Raw genomic sequence first — 11,059 nt, 5'->3', positions numbered from 1 at the left:
CTTCACTTTACCATACCTGTCTATACCACTAAAATGCATATTCAAAAGCCTTGAGGCTTTTTAACCCTTTGATTTGGTCAAATAAAAATGTATTGACTTTTAAAGTAGTGGTTTGTGTTGTAATTCTGCGCATTGTGTCAGATACTCTCTATATTCAAAAGACAAACATCACTACTAACTTTATCGGCTCATATAAGAGAACATGAGATCTGTTTTTCATGTACATTTTTATTATGAAAAAGACATACACTATCATGCATCACACCAGAATAATTTATGGAGGGATACACACATATACATGGATTATAACATTGCAGTTATGCGTGAGTCTGTATTGGTGTTTGTCCCATAGAGAATGATAGAGGCCGCTAGTGGCCTTGATAGTGCGTCGGCAGCACCATTGAGGGCTTCCACCATGCTTCCGCCATTTTAAAGTAGTCAAAGTAGTCAACTGAGTGGGGATTCCTATGGGTTGTAGCCTCAATGGGGCTGCCCATGCTGTCACAGACGCTGTAAAGGCACAGATATAAAGATGAGTCCTCTATCTATCTCTATGGTTTGTCCATGATTATGGGTGTGTGTGAGTGGGAGGGAGTGGGTCCATGTGTGATGTTACAGGAAGGCACACAGTCTCTCCAGTACAGAAGGGTTTTTGTTGCTGAGGAAGATCAGTTCTTTCTTCCCTTCCTCTGTCTGACCTGATGGAGAGACAGAAATCTCCCAGAAATCAGTTCAACATGTCATAGTCTAAACCATCACAAACAGTGCCAGTGGTGAAAGTGACTATCTCTTACTGTGTGGGTGTTGTAGCCAGTGGCGGTCCAGGTAGTAGAGGTAACTGCTCTCAAACTCCTTCTCACTGTAGAGGGAGACTGGTACTGGGACAAACGGGTCCATGCTGTCAAAGCCCTCCTGTAGGAGGAACAAAGAGGATGAGGATAGAATTTTTTATAGGTGAACTTCTGTTTCTATTTGACTGGTCATACAATAACATGAAACATGATGCATGTAAACACGTCAGAAGGGTCTTGTGCAAAAACCTCTACATCCTCCCCTTAGCCCTTGTTAGCCCAGATCAATAGACACCAAGGGTTAGAGGTCGTTTTTGGACTGGACATACAACAACATTAACCAGGATGTAATCATAACCCCTGACCTCTCCCAGCAGCTCCTGGGGCAGGTAGGCAGAGCTTGGAGCGTAGAGCGACCCTGTCTGAGACAGAGTGGCGATGACCGCCCCTCCACACTGAGGAGAGAAAGAGAGGGAGAGATAGGGGTGGTGGTGTAAATAACAATCATGTAATTTTCTTATGTCTATTAGACATAGAGGATAACAACTCCATGCAGTTCTCACCCAGTCATTGTTGATCATCTTCCTCAAGTTATGAACCAACGTCAACTCCTCTGGAGCCACCTGACAGACAGGAGAAGAGAGAGACACAGAAAAAGTAGAGAGAGAAGGGAAAAGTGACAGGAAAAGAGGATGAAATGGAGGGGAGAGAGAGACAGGTCAGTCAAGTAAGCAATCTTTACACAGAAATTACAAAGATACAAAAATGGAAGCAATATAAATCAACATGTATTTTTTATAGATCCACAGTGAGAGGTGAATGAATGTATAGGTGTATAAGTACAGGGCTCTTATCCTCCTTCTTGAGCGTGGTCCTTCCCCAGAGACCGTTGACTCCATCAACAGCCACAGCCAGCCTGAAGCCCCCCTCTGTCCCCCCAGCCTGTAGCCTCAGCTCCTTTAGAACTGCCCCCACCACATCACTGCTGCTCTTCACACGAGACACTCCCTGGGGTGAAAAAAACACAGTTTAACAATGATACGTGGTATGAGATTCTCAAGAGAAGTGCACTGAACCAGTTATGTTGCAGAACTGGAGCCCAGACGCAAGGCGTTCACATGATTCCCAGCCAAAACAGGTCGGAACAGTTTGTGCATATATTACGACGACATTGTGATGTTTGTGTTCATTTGTTTCTGGAGGCAAGCCGAAGTCGGTAGCTGAAGTCTACGCCCCTTCGTTGGTGATTGGTCAACAGTAGGGATTCTGCAATAAAGTCTTTGTTGTCATTCAACAAGAGATTACTTGTTTTCATGCACATTTTTTCATTGAAAAATACTGCACCATACATCTTAGTTAGATATAAAATTGCACGACTAAGATCTCCTTGGCAAAAACTTCATAACAGATTTAAGTTATTTTAGATTAATTCTGACTACGGCACCTCAAATGGACAAACAGCACTATTAACGCTTTCTCATTTTTGAAGTGAAGGTCTTTCAAGGGAGCATGCGAGCACACTCGTTCGGTTCGCCTAGCCAAGTTCGGCCAAACTAAAGGATGCTGACGCCTTAATAAAGGGCACGTTGACGCTGGACTCACCATGTCCACCAGCTCCCCTAATGGCCGTCCCTCCTCAGTGCTCTCTCTCTTAGTCCACACGTACCGCTGCCTCAACTTGATCTAAAACAACAAGGGGAGACAGTGACAAATACAGGATGCCTCAAGGAGTAAAAATATGCTAAACAACTGTATGCAATAGTATTTAAAATGACATCTCTGTACCACACACACACAATTATCAGTAAGGTTCCTAAGTCAAGCAATGAATTTCAAGCACAGATTCAACCAAAGGCAAGGGAGCTTTTCCTACGGTTCACAAAGGACACCTATTGGTGGTTTGGAAAAATACAAATAAAACAGACATTGAATATTCCTTTGAGTATGGTGGAGCTATTATTGATGCACCATCCAAAGTGTAAAATTAAACCCACTTCGCCACAGTGATACAGGCGGCAATCCTAACGTAGTTTCCGGAGAGGCAGGAACCGCTCAGAGATTTCACCATGAGGCGAAACGTGATTTTAAAAAGTTTGAGTTTAAAGGCTGTGATAGGAGATAACGGAGGATGGATCAACATTGTAGTTATTTCACAATACTAACATAATTGATAGAGTGAAAAGAAGGAAGCCATCCTGTTTGCAATAAGGCACTAAAGTAATACTGAATAAAATGTGGCATGAAATTAACTTTTTGTCCTGAATATCACTGAGTATCATGTCATATCTTCAAGAATGGTGGTGGCTGCATCATGTTATGGGTATGCTTGTCATCGGCAACACCTCTGGAGTTTTTTAGGATAAAAAGAAACAGACACTGGGAAACAAACAAAGCCAAATATACACTGGAATTGCTTACCAAGATGATATTGAATTTTCCTGAGTGGCCTAGTTATAGTGTTGACTTACAATCAGCTTGAAAATCTATGGCAATAGTTGAAAATGGCTGTCTAGCAATGATCAACAACCAACTTCACAATAAAAAATAAAAAAAGAATAGGCAAATATTGTACAATCCAGGTGTGCAAAGCTCTCAGAGACTTACCCAGAAAGACTCACAGCTGTAATTGCTACTAAAAGGTGATTGACATGTATTAACTCAAATCAAAATATTAGTTTTATTTTCCATGAATTAAATTTTTTTAATGTTTCTTCCACTTTGAAAACTTGTGTAGATGGTCGACAAAAAAACAACAATTAAATCAATTTTAATCCTGCTTTGTAACAACAAAACCTGGAAAAAGTCAAGGTGTGTGAATACTTTCTAAAGGCACTGTATCTTATTTCTAATGTTAGGATTAGGGGATGGTAAACTGATCCTAGATTTGTTCCTACAGGCAACACGTACAGTGCCAGTCAAAGGTTTGGACACACCTACTTATTCCAGGGTTGTTTTTTTTATTACTATTTTCCACATTGTAGAATAATAGTGAAGACATCAAAACTATGTAATAACATATGGAATCATGTAGTAACCCAAAAAGTGTTAAACAAATCAGAAAATATTTTTGATTACCGTAAATTTGGGACTATAAGCCGCAACTTTTTTCCCAGGCTTTGAACCTCGCGGCTTAAACAATGACGCGGCTAATATATGGATTTTTCCCGCTTTCAATTTCCAAAAAAAACACATTCTGTGACGTGCTCAGTTTTTTGGCGGCATGAAGCTTTGATTTGACCAATGAAATTGTTGAACGGGTTAAGGTCAAACAACTTTTTTGTTTACTGTTTAGATTAAATCGAGCGCTCTCAAACTTCCCATCATTCTGATTACGGTAGTCATTTTGTCACCCTCATCATGGCAAAGACACGGAGAAATGCATATGATGCAGCTTTCAAGTTGAAGGCAATTGATCTGGCTGTTGGAAAAGGAAATAGAGCTGCTGCACGGGAGCTTGGTCTTAATGAGTCGATGATAAGACGTTGGAAACAGCAGCGTGAGGAATTGACTCAGTGCAAAAAGACAACTAAAGCTTACTGCTAATTTTTTATTTTTTGTTACAAGCCGTGTTTCGTTAAAGCCTGTGTAAAGTTAATTTGTTTCAATGTACCGGTAGGCACCTGCGGCTTATAGACATGTGCGGCTTATTTATGTTCAAAATAATAAAAAATAATAATAATTCGGTGCGTGCGGCTTATATTCAGGTGCGCTTAATAGTCCGGAAATTACAGTATTCAAAATAGCCACCCTTTGCCTTGATGACAGCTTTGTACACTGTGTGCCCAAACTTTTGACTGGCACTGTACCTGGCGCCCACTATCTATCTGAGGAGGAGGAGCTACCTTGGAGAGGAAGTGTTCATTGGTGGTTCTGAAGTTGCGTAGCCAGTTGGAGGCCTGTATTGGCTGGTCAAAGCGGGAGGTGTGGTAGGAGGAGGGCAACAGCTCCTTACAGTTCTTCACCCACAGGTGGGCTATAGAGGAGATTATTATCACAATCATTATTATCATCATCATTATTTTGTGTGTGTGTGTATGCCATGTTGGGGTGTATGTGTGTTACCATCTGGTATGTGTAGTACTAGCCATCCCTGTGTGGAGCAGTAGTGGACAGTATGACAGAGAGACATGGTCTTCCCACTGCCCTTCACACCATCTACACAACCAGTCAAGGTCAACACCAACACAATACAGGTAGACAACACTGGTCATAGAGCGGTACGGGGATGACTGTGTGTACAGTCGTGGCCAAAAGTTTTGAGAATGACACAAATATTAATTTCCACAAAGTTTGCTGCCTCAGTTTGTATGATGGCAATTTGCACATACTCCAGAATGTTATGAAGAGTGATCAGATGAATTGCAATTAATTGCAAAATCCCTCTTTGCCATGGAAATGAACTCAATCCCCCAAAAAACATTTCCACTGCATTTCAGCCCTGCCACAAAAGGACCAGCTGACATCATGTCAGTGATTCTCTCGTTAACACACGTGCCGTCATATTTTTTATATATATTTTTTTATTATATTTTAGTCATTTAGCAGACGCTCTTAACCAGAGCGACTTACAGTAGTGAATGCATACATTTCATACCTTTTTTTTCGTGTGCTGGCCCCCCGTGGGAATCAAACCCACAACCCTGGTGTTACAAACACCATGCTCTACCAACTGAGCTGCACAAAAAGGACTTCACAGGCAAGGATATTGCTGCCAGTAAGATTGCACCTAAATCAACCATTTATCGGATCATCAAGAATTTCAAGGAGAGCGGTTCAATTGTTGTGAAGAAGGCTTCTGGGCGCCCAAGAAAGTCAAGCAAGCGCCAGGACCGTCTCCTAAAGTTGATTCAGCTGCGGGATCGGGGCACCACCAGTACAGAGCTTGCTCAGGAATTGCAGCAGGCAGGTGTGAGTGCATCTGCACGCACAGTGAGGCAAAGACTTTTGGAGGATGGCCTGGTGTCAAGAAGGGCAGCAAAGAAGCCACTTCTCTCCAGAAAAAAACATCATGGACAGACTGATATTCTGCAAAAGGTACTGGGATTGGACTGCTGAGGACTGGGGTAAAGTCATTTTCTCTGATGAATCCCCTTTCCGATTGCATCCGGGAAAAAAGCTTGTCCGGAAAAGACAAGGTGAGCGCTACCATCAGACCTGTGTCATGCCAACAGTAAAGCATCCTGAGACCATTCATGTGTGGGGTTGCTTCTCAGCCAAGGGAGTGGGCTCACTCACAATTTTGCCTAAGAACACAGCCATGAATAAAGAATGGTACTAACACATCCTCAGAGGGCAACTTCTCCCAAACATCCAGGAACAGTTTTGTGACGAACAATGCCTTTTCCAGCATGATGGAGCACCTTGCCATAAGGCAAAAGTGATAACTAAGTGGCTCGGGGAACAAAACATTGACATTTTGGGTCCATGGCCAGGAAACTCCCCAGACCTTAATCCCATTGAGAACTTGTGGTCAATCCTCAAGAGGGAGGTGGACAAACCAAAACCCACAAATTCTGACAAACTCCAAGCATTGATTATGCAAGAATGGGCTGCCATCTGTCAGGATGTGGCCCAGAAGTTAATTGACAGCATGCCAGGGCGGATTGCAGAGGTCTTGAAAAAGAAGAGGTGACTCTTTGCATCAACTTCATGTAATTGTCAATAAAAGCCTTTGACACTTATGAAATGCTTGTAATTATACTTCAGTATTCCATAGTAACATCTGACAAAAATATCTAAAGACACTGAAGCAGCAAACTTTGTGGAAATTAATATCTGTGTCATTCTCAAAAATGTTAGCCACGACTGTATATTAAATGTATAAAGGTATATTGAGGTGTGATCAGGTGTATTAGGTAGGGTAGGATACAGAGTAGGTAGCGCAGGGTGGGCTTGCTGTAGTCGGCTCTCTTCAGGTGAGATATCAGCTCCAGAGCTGGCTGCCTCACCATCACACAGCCCTCGTTAAACGTCTTCACCTGGACACGGGTACAGACCGTCAGTCATACTGTAATACACACACACACACACACACACACACACACAATACCTGTTGTTGGTATCGTGGCGGCAGGCCGTGGGGGAAGACAGTGTGGAAGTGGGAGGGGGGCACAGTGTAGTACTGCCCTAGGTGCTGTTCTGACTGACAGGCCTGGGGACAGAGGGAGATGAAATATCAGTACCCTCCACACTTATTACCACATGCTACAGAATAAAGTGTGATTGATTCTTCCACCTACCGGGTCGTTCTCCTGTGTTCTGAAGATGGAAAATGTCTCCGGTCTCGTCTCCATGCCAACCGCCTCCAGCTGCTGGCCACACCCACTGCCATGGAGCGGCCGCACCGGCACTACCTGTCCGTGACATCATCACATTCCACAGGTAAGATGCAGGTGGAGGTGTTGAGCGTCTATCATAGTCCAAAACGTGTACGCCTAAGCACAGCAGTGTTCTAGAATTTAGGACCGTTAAAATGAACTACAGTACAGTGGTGAAGCACAAAACACATTTCTACTAGTACCAGCACATCTCCAGAAAGACATGTACTGTATTTGTATCGTACTGACTTTTTATATGCATTGATCACATGGAAACTGACATCCCAACGCATCTTAAATGTTAATAAATATTCATAGCTAGCACTAGCTCAAGATGTACTCTTAAGGAGCCTAACGTCGCCGTTACTCCTTAAGGTCCAAGGACCTTATGTTATTTTCAGAGGTAGACTGGCTCTGGCAGCCAAAACTTCTAAACGCCAATCGATTCTCAAATGCGATACTAGAAAAATAAGGCCCTTTACTTTTATATCACATCAAAATAATTTAACAAATGCAAAATACACACATACTGTACACCACAGGAGGATGGTGGCACCTTAATTGGGGAGGACAGGCTCGTGGTAATGGCTGGAGCGGAATAAGTGGAATGGTATCAAATAAATAAAACATGGTTTCTAGGTGTTTGATGCCATTCCATTAGCTCCTTTCCAGTCATTATTATGAGCCGTCCTCCCCTCAGCAGCCTCCACCACTGTATATTGTTTTTTAAATTTTAATTTCACCTTTATTTAACCAGTTAGGCTAGTTGAGAAGAAGTTCTCATTCACAACTGCGACCTGGCCAAGATAAAGCCAAGCAGTGCAACACAAAACAACAGAGTTACACATGGAATAAACAAACATGCAGTCAAGTATATATACACAGTGTGTGCAAATGAGGTAGGATAAGGGAGGTAAGGCAATAAATAGGCTATAGTGGCGAAATAATTACAATATAGCAATTAAACACTGGAGTGAGATGTGCAGAAAATGAGTGTGCAAGTAGACATACTGGGGTGCAAAGGAGCAAAATAAATAAAATAAATAACAGTATGGGGATGAGGTAGTTGGATGGGCTATTACAGATGGGCTATGTACAGGTGCAGTGATCTGCTCTGATAGCTGGTGCTTAAAGATAGTGAGGGAGATATGGGTCTCCAGCTTCAGTGATTTTTGCAGTTCGTTCCAGTCATTGGCAGCAGAAAACTGGAAGGAAAGGTGGCCAAAGGAGGAATTAGCTTTGGGGGTGACCATTGACATATACCTGCTGGAGCGCGTGCTACGGGTGGGTGCTGCTATGGTGACCAGTGAGCTGAGATAAGGCGGAGCTTTACCTAGCAAAGACTTATAGATGACCTTGGAGCCAGTGGGTTTGATGACGAATATGAGGCGAGGGCAAGCCAACAAGAGCATTCAAGTCCCAGTGGTGGGTAGTATATGGGGCTTTGGTGACAAAACGGATGGCACTGTGATAGACTGCATCCAATTTGCTGAGTAAAGTGTTGGAGGCTAATTTGTAAATGACATTGCCGAAGTCAAGGATGGGCAGGATAGTCAGTTTTACTAGGGGGTTTGGCAGCATGAGTGAAGGATGCTTTGTTGCGAAATAGGAAGCCGATTCTAGATTTAATTTTGGATTGGAGATGCTTAATGTGAGTCGAAGGAGAGTTAACAGTCTAACCAGACTCCTAGGTATGTGTAGTTGTCCACATATTCTAAGTCAGAACCGTCCAAAGTAGTGATGATGGACGGGCGGGCCGGTGTGGGCAGCGATCGGTTGAAGAGCATGCATTTAGTTTTACTTGCATTTAAGAGCAGTTGGAGGCCACGGAAGGAGAGTTGTACGGCATTGAAGCTTGTCTGAAGGTTAGTTAACAGTGTCCAAAGAAGGGCCAGAAGTATACAAAATGGTGTCGTCTGCGTAGAGGTAGATCAGAGAATCACCAGCAGCAAGAGCGACATCATTGATGTATACAGAGAAAAGAGTCGGCCCGAGAACTGAACCCTGTGGCACCCCCATAGAGACTGCCAGAGTTTCGGACAACAGCCCTCCGATTTGACACACTGAACTCTGTCTGAGAAGTAGTTGGTGAAACAGACGAGGCAGTCATTTGAGAAACCAAGGGTGTTAAGTCTGCCGATTAGAATGTGGTGATTGACAGAGTCGAAAGCCTTGGCCAGGTCGATGAATACAGCTGCACAGTATTGTCTCTTATGGATGGCGGTTATGATATCGTTTAGGACCTTGAGCGTGGCTGAGGTGGGCCGGTGAGGGCAGCGGTGAGGTGGGCCTCCTCTGCATCTCACAAAGACATGGCGGATGGAACCAAACATCTCAAATTTGGATTCATCAGACCAAAAGGACAGATTTCTACCAGTGTAATGTCCATTGCTTGTGTTTCTTGGCCCAATCAAGTCTCTTCTTCTTATTGGTGTCCTTTAGTAGTGGCTTCTTTGCAGCAATTCGACATGGTCTTTTACCAAATAGGGTTATCTTCAGTATACCACTCCTGCCTTGTCACAACACAACTGATTGGCTCAAATGCATTAAGGAAAGAAATTCCACAAATAAACGTTTACCAAGGTACACCTCTCAATTGAAATGCATTCCAGGTGACTATGTCATGAAGCTGGTTGAGAGAATGGCAAGTGTGCAGAGCTTTGAGCTTTTCATTGTTTTGATGTCTTCACTATTATTCTACAATTTCGAAAATAGTAAAAATAAAGAAAAACCCTGGAATGAGTAGGTGTGTCCAATCTTTTTACTGGTACTGTATATATTTTTTTTATTGTTTCTCGCTGATATGAAAGATAAGGAAGCGATGCATGTTAATGTTCAGACCGAGCGTTGGGGCTCTTAACTAAACACTTATGTGTAATGGAAATGAGAGTTGAGTCAGCACATAATTAGGTATAAGGGACTATAGTATTAGTGCAAGCCTCAAGCTCTCTTCATTCTAATACTCAATCATAGACACTTACCGACAGTTGTGGCTGCTTTGTGTGATGTATTGTTGTCTCTACCTTCTTGCCAAATTGTGCTGTTGTCTGTGCCCAAAAATGTTTGTACCATGTTTTGTGCTGCTACGATGCTGTGTTATCATGTGTTGCTGCCTTGCTATGTTGTTTTCTTAGGTCTCTCTTTGTGTAGTGTGGTGTTGTCTCTCTTGTCGTGATGTGTGTTTTGTCCTATATATTTCTTTTTTTTTATCCCAGCTCCCGTCCCCGCAGGAGGCCTTTTTGCCTTTTGGTAGGCCGTCATTGTAAATAAGAATTTGTTCTTAACTGACTTGCCTAGTTAAATAAAATAAATAAAGCAATGAATTTCATGGGATCTTGCACCATGGACTCACCGTTTGTCGTAATCTGAAGGATAGTCTGCGAAGGGCCATGGTCTGGAACATGAATAAGTACATAAACCCAGGTCAGTTTACACAGTTACACTGGTACCATCTGTACTATTGCAGGGGCGACCTTCACTGTAAAATAATGACTATGTTTTTAGGACTAGCAATGTAATCTCAGCTCAATATCTGCTAGCAAGACACTAACATGCATCCTTGTTTTACAGTACACTGCAGCAAGACTACAACAACTGTATGTACACAACAACAATTTACCAATTAATTCATACAATTAAAATCCAAACAGGCAAGGTCATGTAGTTTTAGACGGTTCAGGTCTATTTTGAAAACACTGAAGAGTTGCACAATTTCGGTCGAACTGTCACGGTGCTAAATCTGTGGCGGTCGCCATTTTGGTTTGTAGACGAAGGATGTTACGTAGAGAGCTGAAATATGCGCATCGTTTCCGCAAATCCAGATGTCATCCACAGTTTTTTTTTAGAGCTAGGTGGTCTTATTTAGAACCAGTCTGATTTATATATATATAACGTCCACATAATAACTGTTTGTTGGCCTAAAATAGATTTAAGTCAATGGACCTAGGATTT

General features: G+C 42.6%; 1 protein-coding gene across 2 annotated transcripts; it reads right to left on the bottom strand.

The window, feature by feature from the left end:
• Positions 1-212: 212 nt before the first annotated feature.
• Positions 213-10,885, bottom strand: LOC106591640 (small ribosomal subunit protein mS29). 2 transcript variants are annotated; one of them, XM_045699031.2, is made up of 13 exons: positions 10,742-10,885; positions 10,461-10,502; positions 7,031-7,144; positions 6,841-6,942; positions 6,661-6,769; positions 4,854-4,946; positions 4,634-4,764; positions 2,394-2,474; positions 1,635-1,799; positions 1,355-1,414; positions 1,157-1,246; positions 795-912; positions 213-698 (listed from the first exon to the last, which is right to left on the bottom strand). In XM_045699031.2, the coding sequence occupies exons 1-13, from the start codon at positions 10,766-10,768 to the stop codon at positions 613-615; spliced, it is 1,218 nt and encodes a 405-aa protein (XP_045554987.1). In that variant the 5' UTR covers positions 10,769-10,885; the 3' UTR covers positions 213-612. The 2 variants fall into 2 exon arrangements, with proteins under 2 accessions (XP_045554987.1, XP_045554992.1); XM_045699036.1 differs by having other exon boundaries at positions 10,728-10,875.
• Between the last annotated feature and the right edge of the window lie 174 nt (positions 10,886-11,059).

Source organism: Salmo salar, chromosome 02, assembly GCF_965601325.2.
Source record: "Salmo salar chromosome 02, fSalSal1, whole genome shotgun sequence".
NCBI classification, from domain to species: Eukaryota; Metazoa; Chordata; class Actinopteri; order Salmoniformes; family Salmonidae; genus Salmo; species Salmo salar.
The sequence above is the reverse complement of the archived record's forward strand: the minus strand, read 5'-3'. Positions and strand labels throughout refer to the sequence as shown.